Below are 22,883 nucleotides of genomic sequence, written 5' to 3' on the forward strand. Positions count from 1 at the left end.
GTAAGACTTACTGAAAATAATGCTGGGTATTTGTTTTTTTTAAAAAGCTTACCTGTAGGGCGGCCTACTTAAGAATGCTGTTTTGTAGCTCAGTGTTACATATAACTTGAGCTTTAAAATACTCGAGGGGATTGTTGTATTTATTTTTCTAGGATTTTATGTTTTGTTTATTGAGCCAATAGGATTGATAGATATAAAATGGAAATTTAAGACAGCATTCACCATTCTAAGACATTAACACAGGTTTCCTAGTGTGGTTCTTGCTACCATTTGTTTCATTCATAAGATACTTGTTTAAGGACACAAAGTTTTTTCGGGGCACAGACCTGTTTTTACCTTCACCTTTAAAAAAATTAACTTTATTTTCAGGCTTATTAGAAGTATGACCTTGTTTGGGTCACTTCACCTCTCAAATTCTTTTTTTTCCCCTAAATTCTTTTATAATGAAATTATTTTTATTAAAGCTCCTTATGAAAAATTAGTGTAGAGGTGAGTTCTTTATATTGTGTAACCCAGGTGAAAATTATTCTGAATAAAGTTAAATATACCTAGCATAACTCGTTAAACATAGGAACCATAATTGTAAAGTTATTATTGGAAATTACATCTCTATTTTAGAATTTAAAATAAATGTATTGTGACATAACCATTAGTTTGCTTTCCATATTCGTACTTTTGATCTTCCTCATATGAAAAGTCACAACACTGTAGTGTCCTATAAACCCGCTGACTCCTCGTGGCCTGTAAGACAGAGTAGGATTGCCCTGGGGTTTAGAAACTGCATCTTCAGGGAACCCAGGGTGGATGATACCTTCAGGACCAGGGGTGTGAGGGGCGATGCTGGGAGAGGGGAGGGTGAGTGGGTTGGAAAGGGGGAACTGATTACAAGGATCCACATGTGACCTCCTCCCTGGGAGATGGACGGCAGAGAAGGGGGGGAAGGGAGACACCGGATAGGGCAAGATATGACAAAATAACAATCTTTAAATTATCAAGGGCTCATGAGGGAGGGGGGAGCGGGGAGGGAGGGGGGAAAAAAGAGGACCTGATGCAAAGGGCTTAAGTGGAGAGCAAATGCTTTGAAAATGATCAAGGCAAAGAATGTACGGATGTGCTTTATACAATTGATGTATATATATGTATGGCTTGTGATAAGAGTTGTGTGAGCCCCTAATAAAATGTAAAAAGTAAAAAAAATTTTTTAATTAAAAAAAAAAAAGAAACTGTGCATCTTTATGGTAGGAAAGAGTCTCCTCTTTCTTCCTTGAAGCGACTATTGGGCCAGAACTGCTTATCCAGCAGTTAACACTTCAGGGCATACCCCACTGCTCCACCACAGCTACTTTTGATTTTGTGACGGGATCAGCGATCTGTTTTCAATGCCACTTTGTTTTATCTTCAGGTTGGACCCACAGCTACACAAGCTATGCAAGAATTTCTTACCAGATTACAAGTGCACCTCTCTTCAACCTGTCCTCAGATATTCAGTGAATTTTTGCTTAAGTTAATTCATATACTTTCAACAGAAAGGTAAATTTCAATGTATGCATACTATGAAATACTCTGGATACACTTCTCGTGAATTTGACATTGGTGGTGGTTTGCTGGGAACAAGTAAAAGGGTATATTAAAGATTTTGCAAGGAAAGCTTGTTTGGTGACTGCCTCAGTGAGTTATTTTATTTGGGGACTGCAGTAAACAGTACTTATGTCCGGAAATAGCAAGCCTTCCTCTATTTGATGATTAGTGTGTGGTTTGCATTCTCTCTAGTCAAGTATTGTGTTTGGTTTGATTTTATCATTGCTATGTTTCTTCTGTGCAGCTTTGATTTTTAAATTCTTGCTAATTTTGACTTGCTTGAAACTGGGGTACACACGCACGAGGGTGTTTCCCTTGTTGCTTTATCTTCAGCTGTTAGGTTTGAGAACATCTGTACCACAGATAAAACCTCTCTACCCAGCTTTGCTGTCAGCATCTGATTGTATACTTTTCCATGTTTGCTAAGCTACTGGAGGTGGCAGGTATCTGCAGATGTTCTCGCTCTATTGCAGGCTTTCACAGGCTCTGTCTGTTTGAGTGTGGAACTTTTTCATTGTTTTTTTTTTCCCTCCTCTTTCGTGTCATCCGAAGTCTGCCTTATATCACTGTTTCTGTGCAGTAAAGCATTTCCAGTTATTCATGAACAGACCTGTTAGTATTGGAGTAGGATTCTAGTTCCAAGTTTATTTTCTACCCCTTGGTCAGAGATAAAGGATTTTAGAAGATTCTATGCCCAGATGCTTAAGGGGTCTTTGCTCCGAGGCAAGGGGTGGTTGCCCATTTCCCACTGCACTGATTTAAGACTCGTACTTCTTTGAGGGAGAGACGGGTCTGAGCAGAACTTTATTCCTTTCTTGCAACCTCTCTACTCCTAACTTAGGTCTTTGTTATTTCTGATTTTCTGCTTTGCCCTTAATCTATGGTGGGTACCTGTGCAGAAGAGTCTGTGATTGCATATGAACACTTACAAATTTTGTATTATCATCCTAGTACACATGTTTGGCCTTTAACAATTGATTAGCTGAATTCTTCTTACCCAGGATCCTTGCTTGCCAAGTTCTATCATAGAGAACTGATAGCCCTCATACCATCTTCTCTGGGGTACTTAGGCTTCAGTTTCAGCATATTTGTCTTTGTGTGATCTCAGGTCTCTGATTAGTTTCTTTTATAGTTAATTGACTCATGCCTTTTCAAGCTCTTCACCATTTTAGACATAGATAGATTTTGAAAGGCTTCATTCAACTTTGTTGCATAAAAATTATTTCTTTGAATCATTTATTGAGAATATCACTAGGAAATGTTTAAAAGAGCAACATTTGAGGATGTGAGAAATCATTCCATTGTAGGAAGTGCCTTGTGATAATGAAATTTTCCTTTAAAATCGCCCCGTTGACGTACATGTCCTTAGTTTTCTATTTGGACAACACATGATTATTTTGTATGCAGGAGGGAGGGAAAATGAAGATTCGGAAAGAGCTAGAAACTGTTAACTGAAAAATTTAAATAGTGAATTCCAAGTTCATTGCATTCTTACTTTTCTAGTTTTGTAGTAGTTATTTCAGTCCTAACTATTGTCATTGGATTACATGCCACAAATCTATTTTTCTCTGCAGGGGTGCCTTCCAGACAGGGCAAGGACCTCTTGATGCCCAAGTGAAACTCTTGGAATTCACACTGGAGCAGAATTTTGAAGTTGTTTCCGTTAGTACTATTTCCGCTGTGATCGAGTCTGTCACCTTTTTAGTGCACCACTATATCACCTGCTCAGACAAAGTGATGTCTCGAAGTGGATCAGATAGCTCAGTCGGTGCTCGAGCATGCTTCGGAGGACTCTTTGCCAACCTCATTCGACCGGGTGATGCAAAAGCAGTTTGCGGTGAAATGACAAGAGATCAGCTCATGTTTGATTTGTTAAAACTGGTTAACATTTTAGTGCAGCTGCCTCTTTCAGGCAATAGGGAATATAGTGCAAGAGTGTCTGTGACCAGCAATACAACCGACAGTGTTTCAGATGAAGAAAAAGTCTCGGGAGGCAAAGATGGTAATGGAAGCAGTACCAGTACTCAAGGATCACCTGCCTATGTTGCTGACTTAGTGTTAGCCAATCAACAGATTATGAGCCAGATTCTGTCTGCTCTGGGCTTGTGTAATAGCAGTGCCATGGCAATGATAATTGGTACGTGTTGAAAATACTTATTTTTTTACTTATTCCTGGTACAGATGGTATCTATTTCCTTTAGCAATATATGGATTTTTTTTAGTTACAGGTAGTGTGACTTAATTGGAAGCTACTTATCACAGTTGTATTTTCTTAGTGAAGTCATATTTGAATTCTCGAAATCTTGTCTAGTGTAAGAGTAGTTAGACTCTTGCACTACACCAGTCTAGGACATAATGAATATGGTTCAAGGGTGTATGCAAAATTGGAATGGAAACTGGAAGTATAGAAAACAGGTGGGACAAGTAAAATTTCACTGTAGAAGCCCAGTAAATTAAATGCAATAAAATTTGTTTGAATTTTGGATGTAAAACATTATCTGCTCTTCATCCAATTCCCAAGAAAAAAATTGAGAGGTCTCTTGGCTAAGCTCAAATAGGGCAGTTGGGGTGGGAAGGAAGAAGAATAATAAGATTTTTTTTCCCTCCACAACCTTTTTGAAGCCCCCTGGTTAAATATATATAATGCTGTTTAGTTTTTCTGTTTGAATGCTAACACTCACGCACCTCGTATAGCCACTCAGGCCTCATCTGAACACCTGTATGTTCACGGTTTCAACCCCTATAAAGCCCATTGTAAATTTCAGGTTCATACCTGAATAACACATTCTTAATAACACAGGAGCATTAATTTTACTATATTAATATGCTAAAGATGTCCCAGTATGTCTCGACCTGTTTCTTAGATGTTTTGTATACCTAGAAAGGTACGTACTCTTATTTATCCCAACATTTGACTTTAAATACAAGCCATACCTAAGTTCAAATTTTGTACAAATTCTATCTTTATACATACTTAGGAATGAACTTCCTTCATTAACCAGGGGCTGTTTGTATAGGCTACGGTCTTCACATGGTGTCCAAATCACACATCTTTCTGTCTCACTGACTGTGTTGTAAATGTTAAATGAGGCAGAACTGTTCATCGTGTGTGGTTTCATAATTTTTAATAATGGAACTTTTATCATTGGGACAGAATCATTCCTGATATATATTTGCATGTTAGTATTTTGTCTATATAATGGAAACAAATGTACATTCTTTCGAATTATATACTATGAAGGATAGTTACATAACTCTCTCAAACATACCTCTTCATTTCCTGCTTTATTTCTTAATGTATTGCTAATGAGGTGCATGGTGTTTCTCAATCATAAAAGAGCAGCTTCTTTCTTACCATTAATAGCATATTTCATATTAGAAGTTATTCCAAAGTATATTTTGCTGAATATTTGTTAACATACCTAAATGTCATATAATATCTAGTGCTGTTGATAATAAACTATCTAGTGCTATGTAGAAGATCTAAATGCTACTATAATAGAATTAACTTGAATGAATGGCTTTAACACACAACATGTTTTCCTCACTCTTGAGAGTTTTAGGAAGTGTGATGGGGACTGAACCCAGGGGGTTGCTTTCCCTCCCTTGGTGATCCTCTAGGAAAGCCCTTGTTGCTTCTGACTTGGCCAGTCTCCATCGACTTGCTATCTCCTTGTGCTGGTTTGTGTTTCATCTCTTTTATAGCCAAATAGAGATGGACAACACAATGTGCGCTACATGAGTGCTGCCTTATTAATATGACAAAGGCTATCAGTTTCCAAACATGATTATAACTGCAAGCATAGAGATTAGGCTTTACAACACATATTTTGGGAGGGTACAATTCAATCCATTTTACTAAGCAGATTTGCATATAGGCATTACATACCTATCCTTCATTAATAGTGAGTTTTCAAGAAAATTTTAAATTTATAATTCTTTTTGTTAAATTAGGGGCAAGTGGATTACATCTCACCAAACATGAAAACTTTCATGGTGGATTGGATGCTATATCAGTTGGGGATGGTTTGTTTACCATACTGACAACCCTTAGTAAAAAAGCTTCGACAGTCCACATGATGTTGCAGCCCATCTTAACCTACATGGCCTGTGGATATATGGGCAGACAAGTAAGTTCAATCCAGCAACAGCTGTAGTAATGTAAATAGTTCCTGGGAACAAGAGTAGAAAATAATGACCAGGACAGGGACAAAGGAGATTAATAAGTAGTGGGAAATGTGCAGCACTGGAAGATAGTGGATTGTAAATAGGAAAATGAAGTGTGTGGAAATTACATCTAGTGCAATGTATACATTAATTATGGTCATGCATGACAGTAATAGGTGAAATGAATATGTACATAATAAATACTGTGCATTTAATAAGAAGACACTTCTTTGCCTATGCAGATAGATTTCTTTTATGTTTTGATGATTATTGTATATTGATATAGTTTAGACTTATAAAAATTAAGTATAAAAATATCAAGCACACTAAGAAGCTTAGTTGAACTAATTTATAGTATTTCAATTGTCACTTCTAAAAATCACAATATGCCTGTATATATTTTTTTAGGGCTCTCTTGCTACTTGCCAATTATCCGAACCATTATTATGGTTCATTTTGAGAGTATTGGATACTAGTGACGCCTTAAAAGCATTCCATGATATGGGTAAGATAAAATTCTAAAACCTGCCATTTAAACTTAATCATTTGTTAGCATATTACATCCGCATTTACATAGTATAATAATGAAAGTTGACTCTTGACTGGCAAGCTGTCTATCCGAAGAAAATTTTCATTTAATATTATTTGTAAATTTAGGTGGCGTCCAGCTCATTTGCAACAATATGGTTACTAGTACAAGGGCAATTGTAAACACTGCTAGAAGCATGGTGTCCACTATTATGAAATTTCTTGACTCGGGTCCAAATAAAGCTGTTGACAGCACTCTGAAAACAAGAATACTAGCATCTGAGCCTGATAATGCAGAAGGGATCCATAATTTTGCACCCCTAGGTAAGAAAGCTTTTATTAAATCTAAGTGGTATGAAACTTTGAATTTCTATAACTAGTTTCAATTAAAATGCATTGACTAGGTAAGTTGGTGGTGCTTTAATATCACTTTTTAAATGATAAGTAGTTGATTCTAAAGTTAGATATTGAAATATTCCAATGCTAAGATAAGGGAGTAGAAAGCCTCTTCCCCTGCAGAGCGATTGGTGGTTTTGAACTGTTGTCTTTGTAGTTAGCTGACCAACATGTAACCACTTTGCTACTAGGGCTCCCTCCAATGCCAGGATATTAAACAGTTCTTTAGCAGTAAAGTTTGTATTTTTCAAATTGATATACAACATGAAATTAAATGTTTCTTATGTCAGTTTTCCCTGAAAATGTTAATCAGCTTTAAAGAACTTAGTTGCTTTTTAAGTGGGTGGTATTGTCCCGAAGACAAATTCTATTTATTCATGCATTCATTCATTCTTTTCATTGTTTTATTAGGGGCTCATACAACTCTTATCACAATCCATGCATACATCATTTGTGTAAAGCACACTTGTACATTCATTGCTTTCATCTTCTCAAAGCATTTGCTCTCTACTTAAGCCCCTGGCATCCGCTCCTCATTTTTTTTCCCCTCCCTTCCTGCTCCCTTCTCCCTCAGGAACCCATGATAATTTACAAACTATAATTTTGTGATATCTTGCACTGTTCAATGTCAGAAGACACTTTAAATTTAGATATTTTGTCCTTTGTTCAGGCTACATAGTTTCTTATTTTCCTTTAAATAATTCTAATTAATGAAATTGACATAATAGAATTAAGCGGATTTTCTTTTTTAGGTGATTATTTTCAAAATGATGTTTTGTGAATACTCTTGCAATTAGGTCCAGAACACTAACCATATCAAAAGCATCAAATGTTGTTGGTTTGTTTTTACTCTTGAATTAGTACTTGAATAGTTTAATGCTTTATGGGGTTTCCTTTGCAAGTTTCATTTTGTTTTTAATGTCTTCTTTCTCAGGCACCATCACATCCAGTAGTCCGACTGCCCAGCCAGCTGAAGTGCTTTTGCAGGCCACGCCCCCCCACAGAAGAGCTCGCTCGGCTGCCTGGTCTTACATCTTTCTGCCTGAGGAGGCTTGGTGCGACCTTACCATTCACCTCCCTGCAGCCGTGCTGCTGAAAGAGATACATATTCAACCTCACCTTGCATCTCTTGCAAGTGAGTATTACTTTGTAAATAAACATGAGAATCAACTACTTTAGAAACACTTAACAAATGAGAAAAATATTTGCAATGTCTGATTCAAGTAATACACTTAGGTCTTAGTTGCTTAATTCTCAACAATTTTAAGTGTTATCCTCAGCTCTGTAGACTATGTGGTCACTGAGTTAATCCCAACTCATGGTGTCCCTCCCTCTGTGTGGTTCATAGTAGCACTGTGTCCCATAGAATTTTTAGTGGCTAATTATTTGGAAGTATATCACTAGGCCCGTTTTTCAATTGGCACCAAGTAATTTTTCATGAGGTGAAACAATATGTCCAATTACACTTAAACAGAAGGCCTGGTAATACCCAAATAAATGTATCCATAGTATGTTTTACTTTGGCTCCCCTCCTCACCACACACCCCAGCCCACTCTAAACGATTAAGCTGAAATAAGTTCATTTTACAGTGTAGGTAGCATCTTAGTTTTTCCAGCTAGACCTGACATTTTCTTCATCCTGCAACGTAACCTTCGCATAGGTTTAGTTTTCTCTCCTTCATTTGTAAGATAGCGACTACATATATGAAAAGTTTGTTACAGTATTTTAACTGTGATGAGTATCTTTCATTGTTGCCATTGTTCATTGAATATGAAACACTGTTATAATTTTATGGTACTCAAATTTTTTGTATTTGTATTTTTTACATAGCAGTTGAAATTACATTTGTATATGTTAGTTACTAATTTTCATTACTATCAGTTGTCACTCAATTATTGAATGTAACGCTAACAGAAACTTGTGGGAATACTGGAAGAATACATTTTTTTCCCCACTTACTGAAATGAGACCATGATTATACCATAATAGAGTTATGAGATATGTTCATGTAATCAATATGAATGCAACAGAGAATTGCACTAAATAAGCAGGGTTTTAATCAGTCCATGAATAATTATTGTAAGACAAAGGATAAGTCAATACAGGACTTGAGGGAAATGCTTTGGAATTTAACATGAAGAAGAAATTGTTTTTATTTGGAAAGAAGACGACTGCTTATGTAAATGATGGTTTTTGAAATGTACCTAGAATTTGTACATAGGGTTAGGATTGGAAGAATATTATAAGGGGAACAACTTCTCTCAGTTATAAAATATCTAGTTCCAGATTTGGGACTGATTTCCATTTCATTGACTCTTCTAGAAAGACAGCTTTGAACTAAGTTAAACACCATTCATTCATTCATCCTTTTCTTCATCATTGCCATCTATTATCAGTATATCCCATCTTTATTTGCCTTTGCTAGCTAGAAACATTACGTATAAAGTTACAGAAACACATTAATAGATGCATTCAAATAGTACACGAATCATAAAAATTTATTCCAACATTGGAGAAAGGTTGAATGACATGGGTCTTTGTCAGTTGTAGTCATAACTTAGGGAGGAGTCTGCATGATCTGGATTATTCACGGGGATGGTGATTTTAGTGAGATATAGCAAGAGCTGTCTGTGTGGCCTTTGTTTTTTGCCTTCATATGTTTCACAGTGACATCTTACTGTTTCCCTCATCTTCTGTTGACTGTAGTAAAACAGTCAACATTTGGACCCATGTTTTCCAACCACTGACACTTCTGATTTAGTTTAGAAAACAATCTACCCAATACTGTTTGAACAGTAATAAAACACTGAGCATATGAGTGAACATGATAATATCAGCAAACTATATGACACAACATTGTATATAGTACATGGGACTAACAGTAAAATATACTACCCTTCTTTAAAAAAAGATAGACTTATATATATGTTTTGTAATAATTCAAATGTGTGACATTATAATTTTAAACAAATTTTAAGCCTCTTAACATTTAAGAGATTTTTATAGTTAGTAAATAAATTCTTAATATAGGCTTATGTGTTATGTTGCATCATCTCCTTCCATAAAGATTTATTGTCTTGGGAACCCTGTATAGACGCTGTAAGTTGGGATCGACTTGATGGAAACGGGTTTGGGTTTTGGAAGGCTTGTGCTCATAGTAGTTGCTGGTTGCTGCTCTTTGGCTTCTTTAAATTTTAGGAAGAATTGGATTTGGTTAAATTTTTTGTAAGAGAAACAAGATAGCAGATAAAAGGAATTTTAAAACTCAGTTGTGTTTACAACATAGCAGTGTAATAGTTAAATGAGTTGGTGGCACGCACCTATGTATTTTTACTACCATCTTCTTTAGGAAGCACTGGTGGTGCTGTGGGGTGAAGTGCCGGGACTGCCGACCACAAGGTCCACAGTTCACACTTGCCAGCTGACCCACAGGAGAGAAAACCTTAGAAATCCTTTTCAGGTCACTATTGGTCACAATCAATTAGTAGTGGGGTCAACCATCTTTTCCATTCACGTAAAGCAGTGAGTTGTATATTAATACTTTGGTGGTAAGACTGAGTCAAATAGAAATTACAATTCTATTAAACTAAATTGCTGTAATTTTGTATATTAAGTTCTTTTGGGTTTTTGTTTGTTTTTGACAAACTCCAAATGAATGTAATGTAACCACTATTCCTTCGATAATTGCTCAATTTGCTCTTTTTCCAGGCTGCCCATCCTCTGTATCTGTTGAAGTAAGTGCAGATGGGATAAACATGCTGCCGTTGTCCACTCCTGTCGTCACAAGCGGTCTCACTTATATAAAAATTCAACTTGTCAAAGCTGAGGTAGCCTCTGCCGTCTGCCTGAGACTACATCGTCCACGAGATGCTGGCACCTTAGGTCTTTCACAGATCAAATTACTCGGCCTCACAGCCTTTGGTACCACTTCTTCAGCAACGGTTAATAATCCCTTTCTTCCATCAGAAGATCAGGTATCCAAGACAAGGTATGCTTAATTTCTCATTTAGGGATGCTTTTTTCTACAATATTTTTATTTGGTAGAATAAATCATGTAAGTGAGGTGCGATTCCTAAATTATCAAGGGTTCATGAGGGAAGGAGGGTGGGAGACCATGAAAATGAGGAGCCAATATCAAGGGCTCAATTAGAAAATGTTTTGAAAATGATGGCAACCTATATACAGATTTGCTCGACACAATAGATGTATGCATGGATTGTGATAAGAGCTCCCAATAAAATGATTTAATTCCCCAGCCACCAAAATTTTACAATTTTTTTAAGTCTGTAATTCTATCCAATTTGTATTCATATATTGATACATATGAACAAAGGGACTGCAGAAAGTTCATGGAAAAGTCCGTTATCTTTTCATTTCCTTTCTCTGTAAACTCTGAAGCCTTGTCTTATATACAAACCAGATTTCTTGGTTTTGTTTTTTTTTTAAAGCACATACGTCTTAAATTCTATGAGCACTTAATTACTTATATTTATGATAAGGGAAACAGCTTAATTCTTCATTTTTACATAAATCTAAAATTTTTTCTTAGATTGGTGTTATTTTGAAATGCAACATGTTAATCTTTAAGAAGTCAACCTTTTCCTTGAAATAATTTGAGCTAGTACTTATGTTTACTGATAAATGACTTTGTGTTGTATTTTAGTATTGGATGGTTGCGGTTATTACATCATTGCCTTACTCATATAAGTGATCTGGAAGGAATGATGGCAAGTGCAGCTGCACCTACTGCTAATCTGCTACAGACTTGCGCTGCCTTGTTAATGTCGCCCTACTGTGGAATGCATTCACCCAACATTGAGGTGGTGCTTGTGAAGATAGGACTGCAGTCCACTAGAATTGGCCTGAAGCTCATAGACATTCTCCTGAGAAACTGTGCAGCATCCGGCAGTGATCCTACAGGTGACCATCAACTTTGATGTCTTTCTATTGCATAGCCACAAAGTAATGGCTATTGGACTATGATCTTTGTGATGAATTCTGTTTCTGAAGTTAATTTCCTTATCTAATGAATACTTTAAGAATAAGATTAAGCATTCATCATATTCCCAGTTTACTTAGCTTACATTATTGTTTTTTTTAATTTTTTTTTATTCCTTCTTGTAAGATTTGAATAGTCCTTTACTTTTTGGAAGACTGAATGGACTTTCTTCTGACTCTACAATAGATATTCTCTACCAGCTTGGAACTGCTCAGGATCCTGGAACAAAAGACAGGTATATGATGATCCCATTTTTCATTTAAAAACCTGCTTAGACATCTGCCCTCACAAACGCCCACCTCCGCATACATACCCATTCGATTGCTTGTATGACTTTCTTCTTAAGTCTGTTTCTAAAAGTTAAGCCTTAACTCTATATTCTCTCTGCGTCATGTGCTGCCACTTTCAGTAATATTTCTCTGTGTAAGACATTTTTATTGTATTTGGACCTATTTTCATAAATGTGAATTTAAGTATTTCTAGTATTGCTGTAGAGGAATGGAGTGGAATGAACATGTATTTTTGTCAGTTGTGTTGTAATTGGATCATTTTACATTGATGATCTCATGACAGTAGTATGTTTTGGTAGGTAGTACTCAGTAAATGTGAATAAATATAGGAATGCTGAGTCCATTTTAGGTACTTGGACTCTTGATGTTAATGCTATTTGATTACTTTAATTCTATTGATTATTGTATTCATTGACAGCTTATCATTAATTTTCTACCCTCTTGCCTCCCTTCTCACTACAAAATGACACATCCGATTGATTAAATGGTACCTGACAATTTCAGTTAGTTACTGTTACTTAAGCACCTGTAGATTGTTTTAAATGAGCTGTAGAAGCACAGTTCTGCCTTAATGTCTGCTGATAACTCCAAATTAGTAAGAAGTCCAAATTCTTTTTGAGATTCCTTTTAAACTTACAAGTTTTTGAGCAACTTTTTGACGTCCTCCATCTATACGCAGACAACAGTGGGAGTTTTGAAAGTTTCACAGAAAAATTACCTTATCTTTTCATTTCATTTTTCTATGAATGTTTTGAAGGGCCCCCTCCCCCCATGTATTTATAGTAGGTAACGCATTCTTTCTATGCTAGAGATTACTTCTTAAGGTATGTTATCTTTATTATCTTAATTTATGTTCACAATGATCTTTTATTTCTTATTTCATAGTGCATTATAACAATGATTTTTAAATCATAACATTTGGGGGGATACTTTTATAGATATTTACTGAATTATTACCTATATGCCTGGCACCACGGTAGTTATTAAGAGATACAATTTTGATTAAACTGGTCTTCGGAGCTTCAAGGTTGGGGAGACACCAATGTTAATCAAAAAAAGAGGATTTGCATTAAAATTAATTTGGAGATAGATAATACACTATTAGGCAGTGAAGGTGTTCTGAGGGAAATTACTACTAAATAATTAATAGCTTTCACTTATTTTGCTTCATCCTTTCTTGATTACAGGTGTCTGTAAATGACATTTTTAACAAAGTTTTGTTTTCAGCATAGTAACTACAAAATATTAACTAGACTGACCTTGTTTTGTATCATATGAAATTTTAACAGCCTTTTCAGCTTTTCATGATAGAGTGGGGGATTATTTAGTATTGTACAACACTGTCATCCTGTACATACTCTGTTACATACTATCAACAGCAAAAAATATAAGCATGGCTTTCTTTTACCCTAGAACAGAGAATATCATGGTCTAAACTAGACAATTGAGGGGAAGAAGGAAAGAAAAGAAAAACAGTGTGATAATTACCTGACAGTGAATCTTATCCTTTGGGGCTGGGGCAGGAATATGTAATACTTTGCACTGCATGGGGCTCTCTGCATAACGACCAATTCACCACATACCATTGTTGTAGGCTTTAGACATTTGCTGAAAAATGAGAGAAATTTTAGAAGTGAGAGTGACCTTGTTAATTTGGGCTTCCAGTAATTATAGACATTTTTTATATTTTGTTATAAATGAGGTCAGGTAATCAAAATTCATTAACTGCATCAAGGTTATGTTATCCCAGACTTTTGATTGATTTTTTGTGGTTATTTGAAACACTAGAATTGTTGTGTCCTTAACTTCTTTTCCTCCCCTTTCTCCCTTTTAGATTAAAATGATCAAGAATAGCATTTTGTTCTCATGAATACATTACTTACCTGCAGAGGTTTCCTTTATGCGCACCAAATGTGTTTTATGGCACCCTGGTGGTGCAGTGGTTAAAGTAGGGGTCCTCACACTTTTTAAACGGGGTCAGTTCACTGTCCCTCAGACCCGTTGGAGGGCCAGGCTATAGTTAAAAAAAAATCTATGAGCAAATTCCTATGCACTGTGCACATACCTTATTTTGAAGTGATAAACAAAATGGGGCAAAATCACCCGGCGGCCTGGATAACTACCCTTGGTGGGCCACATGTGGCCCGCAGGCCGTAGTTTGAGGACCCCTGGGTTACAGTGTTTGCCTGCTAACCGAAAGATTGGCAGTCTTCTTCTTAAAGATTATAGCTTTGAAAAACCCCGTGAGGCAGTTTTGCTCTTTCCTGCAAGGTTGCCATGAGGCCAAGTAGAGTCCATCTGTTTTGGTGTAAATGGCTTATGGAATTCATGTCCTTCTTTTCAGAATCCAGGCGTTGTTAAAATGGGTCAGCGACTCTGCAGAAGTGGCCGCTATGAAGAGAAGCGGCCGGATGAACTACTTGTGCCCCAACCCTTCAGCCGTCGAGTACGGTCTTCTGATGCCGTCTCCTTCGCATTTGCACTGCGTCGCAGCCGTTCTGTGGCACAGCTACGAACTGCTTGTGGACTATGATTTACCAGGACTCCTGGACCGAGAGCTCTTTGAGTAAGTGTGACTTGAACGTACACACAGTCACTTCAGGGTTGCTTGACAACATCATATTTTACATGGTTATTTTGATGAAAACCATATTTTGAAAGTAGTAGCTAAATATAACCGGCTATAATTTTGGAATGAAGTGTAGTTTTAAGAAGGTACACTAGTAGTGCTTCCTATTTAGATTTTCTACTTTAAATTGGAATGTCAGTATTCCTACAATTTTAAAGCCTGTTCTCACCTGCAAATATACACCCCAGATTCTTTTAACCTAAGTGTGCAAACGTGGGTTAAAGTATATCAAAGAATTGTCAAAGACATTTCTTTTTAAAAATTTTTATTAAAAGATCATTTTATTGGAGGCTCCTACAGCTCTTATAACAATCCATACATCAGTTGTATCAAGCATATTTGTATATACGTTGCCATCATTTTCTCAACAGTTACTTTCTATTTCGCCCTTAGTATCAGTTCCTCATTTTTTCCCTCCCTCTCCCCCACCATCAAAGACATTTCTATTTCATGTTTATTATTACTGTTCTGACAGTAGGCTCCACTACTTTCATCAAATTTACCATTAACTTGCAGCATAGCATTGCTCATTTCTGAGGAGTTCCGTGGCTTTTCAATCGCAGGCAAATAGCCCTTTATGCTCTAGGCTATCTTTACGGATGACCATGAAGGTTGGCATAATCTTAGTTTTTACATTCCAAACATCATCTTTCAGGAAATAGACCTTAAGCTACAAATCTCATAAATTGAACCTGAACTTTTTGTGTGGGGGAGGGGAGGGGGGTGTTTCTGATTTTCCTTAGTTTTCTTTAAGTGACTTTTTAAAGATTAACATCAAGAATGTTGATACCAGTCTAAAATACAAGTCACTTTATTTTTTTCATTTTATGTCTAACCTACCTAAATTCTTTACATCATATTTAATACGATAAAATGTTTGATTTTTGTCAGATGTCTTGTAGAATTTGAAAGTGAATTCTTTGTAAAAAAATCTGATTAACATATTTTCTTTTATTTTCCTAGGTTACTTTTCAATTGGTCCATGTCTCTTCCCTGCAATATGGTTTTGAAGAAAGCTGTTGACAGTCTGCTCTGCTCAATGTGTCATATACACCCAAATTATTTCTCTTTGCTCATGGGCTGGATGGGAATCACTCCCCCTCCAATGCAGTGTCACCATAGACTTTCCATGACAGATGATAGTAAGAAGCAGGATCTTAGTTCCTCTTTAACAGATGACTCTAAAAATGCACATGCACCTCCTGTACTAACGGAATCCCACTTGGCCACTCTCGCTTCCTCTTCTCAATCTCCAGAAACGATCAAACAGTTGTTAGACTCCGGCTTGCCTTCTCTTCTTGTGAGGAGTCTGGCTAGTTTCTGCTTTAGCCACATTTCTTACTCAGAAAGCATTGCTCAGTCAATAGATACACCCCAGGATAAACTCAGGCGGCATCATGCTGCCCAACAGTGTAATAAGATGCCTGTCACAGCAGACCTGGTGGCTCCTATTCTTCGATTTTTGACAGAAGTTGGCAATAACCATATTATGAAAGATTGGCTAGGTGGCCCTGAAGTTAATCCACTGTGGACAGCACTTCTCGTTTTACTATGTCACTCTGGGTCCACTACTGGAGGACATCATTTAGGTGTGCAGCAGCCTAGTGCGAGATCAGCTGCTCTTGCTTCAGCTGCTACCACAGGATTGACCACTCAACAGCGAACCGCAATCGAGAATGCCACCGTCGCGTTCTTTCTCCAGTGCATTTCATGCCACCCTAATAACCAAAAGCTGATGGCACAGGTAAGAACCTCCCCCAACGACCACTTTCCACGCCCCCAAACAAAACACAAGCATATATCTTAGGAACTAGGCTTTTAAAGTACTGGTATTTCCTTTCTCCCCTTCTCAAAATATGCAGCCCTTAGTTCTTCATTCTGATGAGATAGTGGAGAAAAAGGCAAGGGGATTCTTGCTATAGATCATAATCCCCTACTTTTTTTTCAAACTCCCCTTTATAAGGCGAACAAAGTCAGAAGAACAATACTACCTTCTGATCCACCTAAAATTGTATCACAGTGTCTGGATTGTCATTGAAGTTTTTGCGTTTCAGCATATTCAGCTGGCTTCAAATGGCAGATTGTCCTGCCAGATAGCACTGGATTCCTTTTCAGATTAAAGACTCCTGAGAAATCACATAAAAATATGAAAGGCTATTTATTATATTAGTCCATGTTGTCAAAATCTTGAGATCTAGATTATGTAAAGATTTCAGTTCTTATTGCCAGGTTCACTTCTTTTAACTAGGAAAAAATATAAAATTGAGCTGCATGACTAGGTCATAGATTTATTGTTAGGGTCAAGTATTGTATCCAGTAGCCCTGGCGCACAGTGGTTCGATAAGCACTTGGCTTGTAACCACAAAGGTTGGCTGTTTGGGCCCATCAGAATCTGCAAGAGAAACTAGTAGCCTGCTTCTTCAGAGTTGCCTTAGAAACCAATGGGACAGGTATTTTATTGTCTCTCTTAATTTTAGAGGACATATCCATATTTCTGCTAAATACACAGAATTTTCAAATTGCTTATATTGCCAACTTCAACCAAGGCATGAACATGGGTGTTTGAAAGTTGGATTTGGATCTCTTGGTAGCAGAAGTCTTTGTGTCCACGGCTACTAGCCCGTTCTAGTCACCTCTCAACTTCTTGCCAAGCCTTTGAGTATGTGTTTATTTGTTTTTAGTAATTTTTAGCCATCTCTATAATTGACAAAAAACTATCCTAGCCGTTATTATGTGAAAAATTTTAAGAGTAATTTCTCCTACCCACATTAATTTTTGTTAAACTCTTTACTTTTTATCTACTAAAATATTCATACTTTAAGATGCAATGATGTATTTAATTGTATATTTGTTAATTCACATTCTTAGTTTTCTTTTCACTCTTCAAAGTAAAAAGCTACAAATGTATATTGCCTTTAACAATTAAATGTCTTGGTAGGTTCTCTGTGAGCTATTTCAGACATCCCCTCAAAGAGGAAACCTTCCAACATCTGGCAATATATCAGGGTTTATACGGAGATTATTTTTGCAATTGATGCTCGAGGATGAAAAAGTGACAATGTTTCTTCAGTCTCCTTGTCCAGTGAGTAATAACAATTAATCTTGTTTAGCTCTGTGTAAATATATCTCAGTTCAAATCTGAGTTTGCAGGTATCTGTTTTCCTAATTTCTAATGATGATGATGGAAACTTTAAAAACAACAACCTAGTTAATGACCTGATCTGAAACTCACATTAGATCAATCCATCTGCCTAGAGCAGAGATCAGCAAACTAAGGCTCTTAAGCTGTAGCCAGGTCTTTTGGTATAGACATGTGGTTCTGAAGTACAATTGAAAAAAACTTTAAGATGTTACTTAGAAGCGATTTGTGTGTGTGTGTGTGTGTGTGTGGCTTTAGATAATTTTTAAATTGTTGCGAGGGACAGGAATGACCATTCATTTCAATAGTTTTCCAACCCCTGGCCTAGAGTAACCTAATTTTATATCATTCAGTATTGCATAATTTGATTTGGAAATAAAAGAGAACCTATCCAAGTCAACTATTGCTAACATAAAAACTGAACCAACAGAAAAACCACATGATGAATAAACTTGCCACATTTATAGAAATCTATGAGCTGCATATTTTATATGCTTTATTAAGCTTTTTATTGCTTTATGTTCTTGAAGTATTTTCCTGTTGATGTTCCTTCCAAAGTATGACTTCTGGATTATCTTGCATTACTTTTCAGCTATACAAAGGCAGAATTAATGCCACTAGCCATGTCATCCAGCATCCACTGTATGGAGCAGGCCACAGGTTCCGTACTCTCCATTTGCCGGTCTCAACAACATTATCGGAAGTGCTCGACAGAGTGTCAGGCAAGTCAGAATTAAATCCTATCTTTCATTAATTTTGTTAGATGTGTATGGAATATCGTTACTTTTGTAAAACGATGTATTTTACTGATAGCATCTATTTAGTCATTAGCAACCATCAAGAAATCTGGTATCTGATCCTTCTTACCCCATTTCATGTTGGTCAAACTGAGAGTCCACATTAGACAACACCGAGAAAAGTGTTCCTCAATCATAGCTTTTATACATTTCATTGAGGTATTAGATTGAACAAACATGACTATCATTTGAATTTCTAATTACAATAGGTAATTTTTTAAAACGTTTTATTAGGGGCTCATACAACTCTTATCACAATCCATACCTACATTTTGTGTAAAACACATCTGTACATTCAATTGTGTAAAGCACATCTGTACATTCATTGCCCTCATTTTCAAAGCATTTGCTCTCCACTTAAGCCCTTTGCATCAGGTCCTCTTTTTTTACCCCTCCCTCCCCATTCCCCCCTCTCTCATGAACCCTTGATAATTTATAAATTATTTTGTCATATCTTACCCTGTCTGACATCTCCCTTCACCCACTTTTCTGTTGTCCATCCCCCAGGGAGGAGGTCACGTGTAGATCCTTATAATCGGTTCCCTCTTTCCAACCCACTCTCCCTCTGCCCTCCCAGTATCTACACTCACACCCCTGGTCCTGAAGGTATCATCCGCCCTGGATTCCCTGTGCCTCCAGCTCCTATATGCACCAGTGTACATCCTCGGCTCTATCCAGACTTGCAAAGTAGAATTCGGATTATGATAGTCGGGGTGGGGGGCAGGGAGGAAGCATTTAGGAACTAGAGGAAAGCTGTATTCTTCATCGGTGCTACACAATAGGTAAATTCTTAATGTGTAAAATCTGTACATCTTCTCTTACCTCTTTATGGTGGTAGTGAGAGTTGTGTGCTATGAATTAATTTAGTAAATTTTTATATTAGAACCCTCTGGCTCATGTTAATATTCTTACCATTTTGAGTTACTTGGATATTTTTATTAGACAAAGAAATCTTTTAAGTGAGAGTAGACTCTATCAACTATTAAATCCACCAAGTGAAAAAATTTCTATTATCAAAGCAGTTCATCCAAATTTTTGGATTTAAAAGTGGCTGAATCAGATCATTATATTGTTACCTCATTTATTTTATAGTTTTTTATTCCTTCATATAAACCAAATTGATAGGATATAATAATTCCAGAAATAATTGTATGTGAAAACTGCTAGTAGTTATTTTTAAAGTAGTTGTAAAACATTACTTTAAGATATCCACGTAAACAACAATATAACAAATCAGGGTGACTTAAATGTGAGCATTTTTATATGTTTACTTTCAGTATAAGCAGATGTTCCGTGTAAAGTTCAGGAGCTTTGAGTTGCAAGCTGAGAGATTGGTAGTTCAAAAGCACCACTTGCTCCTCTGTGGAGCACTGGCTTTCTCTTCCCAAAAGAGTCAGTCTTGGAAACTCGCAAGAGCAGTTCTTTCTTTTCCACAGGGCACTAAGAGTTGGCATTGATTCAGTGGCAGTGAGCTTTTGAGTGTAATCTTCTAATAGTAGACCTGCACTTGATTCCCTGTTAGCAGTTTGTGCAGTGTACCAGTATCCTACTTAAGGCTAGTTTGTAAATAGAAAATATACTCTTGATATGAATATAAAAACAACACTCACTGCCATCGAGTTGATTCCAAATCATAGTGACCCGACTGGACAGACCCCTATTGGTTTCCGAGACATTAGCTCTTTATAGGAGTAGAAAACGCTTCTTTCTCCCACATAGTAGCTGGTGGCTCTGTCATGCCCTCCCTCCCTGACAATTCAGTGGTTTAATATATTAAAGAGAGTTATGCAGTCTAAGTCACATCTCTTTTTTTTTTTTTCCTGGGTTTTGTATCTTTTCTTAATTAATTAATTAATTAATTAATTGATTTTTTATTTTAACAATTTATTGGGGCTCATACAATTCTTTTCACAGTTCATACATATACATACATCAATTCTAAGTCACATTTCTATGACGATCTTTTTTTCACTCCCTCGAAGCTATGTTTGTTGCGTTTATCCAGTTGATATGACTCAGGGCAACCCGATTAGGGTTGTCAGATGGTGACCTCTGGGAAGCAGATCTCCAGCCCTTTCTCCTGTGAGTGGGTTCCCACTGCCAGCCTTCCTACTGGTTTCCAAATCCTTAGCTTTTGTGCCCTTTCCCACTCCCCAGGGACCCCACACTTAATAATATTGTAATGTGGAATATTCCCTATAGTTTGGTACTTTAGATTCCTCACTTAATATGATGATCTCTTATTAATATCAAGGATTAAATATTACAAATTGTCTTATTTATTTGAACTCCATGCACCTTGTCTTTGTTAGTTACTGAAGTACTTCTCCTCTAAATGATTTTGCAAAAGCAATGTTTTTTATATAGTATTTTCTTACAGATACTCCAAGTATCACAGCTAAATTAATTAGTGAGCAAAAAGATGATAAAGAGAAGAAAAACCATGAAGAAAAAGAGAAAGTTAAGACAGAAAATGGATTTCAAGATAATTATAGTGTTGTTGTTGCCTCTGGTAAGTTTTCTGTGTTTTTTTTTGTTCTGTCTCTTTATTAATCTTGGTTTTGGTTGACAGTCTGAAATAGAATAATTTATGTAATTTTATGTGATAAATGCAGTTATGCAAAAAGATGAGTAAATATAATAACTCAATATGAGAACTAAAAATATTGCATCAGCAGTTTGTTGCTCTTTGACGATGGAGTTCTATAATTTATTTTATGTTTGAATATAGTATATTCCATTTGTACTTAATAGTATAAGGAGAATTCATTAAAATTTCAAAAGTATATTATATGTTGAGACATTTTTGTCTTTTTTGGGAAGGTGAGTATAGCCTATTTGTTTAAGAAAACCAAAATGGTATTTTTAATTTTATAATAGGCTCGTATAAAATAGAAATAATAAAATGAAAATTTAAAAATAAGAAAATATTAGATGGAGAAGAAAGAAAACATAGCAAGGATAACTGATCCATTTTGGTAGGTTGTGGGGTTGTTGTTAAATATAGTTTGGCTGGTATTAATTTTAAAAAGAAGGGTTAATACTGTTGTTAGGTGCTGCCGAGTTGATTCTGCCTCCAAGAGACCCTGTGTACAACACAGTGAACACTGACCTTCTCACAATTGTTATAGGTGAGCCGGTGTGTCAGTGCATCTTCTTCACGGAGTCTACCAAGCATGGCGTCCTTTTCCAGGGACTGCTGTCTCCTGATAACATGCACTTCTCCTCAGTACATTAGATGAAGTCTGACCATCTTTGCTTTTAAGGAGCATTCTTCATTTAATAAATAGGTTTATTCCTTAGTTCTGTACCTAATAGACTGATATTTCTCAAGAAAAATCTCCTACACTTAACTCATAGAAAATGACAATCTAGTAAATTGATGGTAAGCTATCAGAACAGCCACCAGTGTTTTTTAATTTCCCTGAAAAATGGCTACAAGTGTCAATCAAAATTATTTATATTGTGTAATGAAGGATACATAGAATTCGGAGATTTGATACATTATATTTAAATAACTTAGGTACATAAATTTCCTATTTCACATTACTTTGGTTGACTAAATGTAATCCTGTTGGGTCTTCTCTCTTAGGACTGAAATCCCAGTCTAAGCGTGCTGTGTCAGCCACGCCACCTCGCCCACCATCAAGGAGAGGGAGAGCAATGCCTGATAAAATAGGAAGTGCTTCCTCAGGAGCAGAGAGTGCTAGTAAAATGATTACTGTCCCCGTGTTTCACCTGTTTCACAAACTCTTAGCAGGTAATAGTGCGAAAATTATCCATGAAATTATTATCATTTGTAATTATGTAAGTCAAACGTATAGTTACCAATCATTTTGAATCAGATCAATAAATGGTGAATCAGTTCTAATATAGTATAAATCTTTTGCTTGACAGAAAAGGTCATTTGAACTCTTTGGGATTCCTGTTTCCTAATTCCATACTGTTCTTCTTATTGAATATTATTCTCCACTCTCATTTTCCCCGAGTGCATTTCACCTTCCTTGTACAAAAGAGGCTATGAGATGGCATTCTGGAAGTATTAAGATAATTATGCTAAAGGTTTTAGTAAATGAAGTTAGATATTCCTGAGAATATTTTCAGTGTAAAGAAAGATATATTAAGCAGAAATTTCATTGCTTAGATTAGTGAGGCTTGCTCCACTGCAATTCCCACTAAAGACACATAAAAACTAAAAAGGGAGGTGCGTTTCTTCTTATATTTGCTTCCTCATTTTTACTGCCAGTGTGCCATCATAATCTTCAAAAGCTGTGTTTAGGGATTCCTTTGCTTGTCGTACAAAGGCAGTTCGGAAGGTATCTTTTCAGTAGAAGTATTAGCTACGCTTCACTGGAAGCT

At 36.4% G+C, this 22,883-nt stretch overlaps 1 protein-coding gene across 12 annotated transcripts in view; it reads left to right on the plus strand.

Annotated features, from left to right (window-relative positions):
- BIRC6 (baculoviral IAP repeat containing 6) overlaps positions 1–22,883 on the plus strand; it is a 224,499-nt gene that overhangs the window by 119,858 nt on the left and 81,758 nt on the right. For all 12 annotated transcript variants that reach the window (XR_012780680.1, XM_075536115.1, XM_075536120.1 and 9 more), the window contains 15 exons: positions 1,403–1,530; positions 3,153–3,715; positions 5,533–5,708; positions 6,154–6,250; positions 6,403–6,597; positions 7,604–7,804; positions 10,379–10,658; positions 11,334–11,590; positions 11,796–11,904; positions 14,304–14,525; positions 15,552–16,332; positions 17,527–17,670; positions 18,320–18,449; positions 20,905–21,036; positions 22,117–22,284. Coding sequence is in view for 11 of the 12 variants with exons in the window: in XM_075536115.1 (XP_075392230.1) it covers positions 1,403–1,530; positions 3,153–3,715; positions 5,533–5,708; positions 6,154–6,250; positions 6,403–6,597; positions 7,604–7,804; positions 10,379–10,658; positions 11,334–11,590; positions 11,796–11,904; positions 14,304–14,525; positions 15,552–16,332; positions 17,527–17,670; positions 18,320–18,449; positions 20,905–21,036; positions 22,117–22,284 (3,583 nt within the window). In the remaining variant the exon portion in view is untranslated. The remainder of the gene's footprint in view (positions 1–1,402; positions 1,531–3,152; positions 3,716–5,532; positions 5,709–6,153; positions 6,251–6,402; positions 6,598–7,603; positions 7,805–10,378; positions 10,659–11,333; positions 11,591–11,795; positions 11,905–14,303; positions 14,526–15,551; positions 16,333–17,526; positions 17,671–18,319; positions 18,450–20,904; positions 21,037–22,116; positions 22,285–22,883) is intronic.

The sequence above is a fragment of the Tenrec ecaudatus genome, chromosome 17 (genome assembly GCF_050624435.1).
Source record: "Tenrec ecaudatus isolate mTenEca1 chromosome 17, mTenEca1.hap1, whole genome shotgun sequence".
NCBI classification, from domain to species: Eukaryota; Metazoa; Chordata; class Mammalia; order Afrosoricida; family Tenrecidae; genus Tenrec; species Tenrec ecaudatus.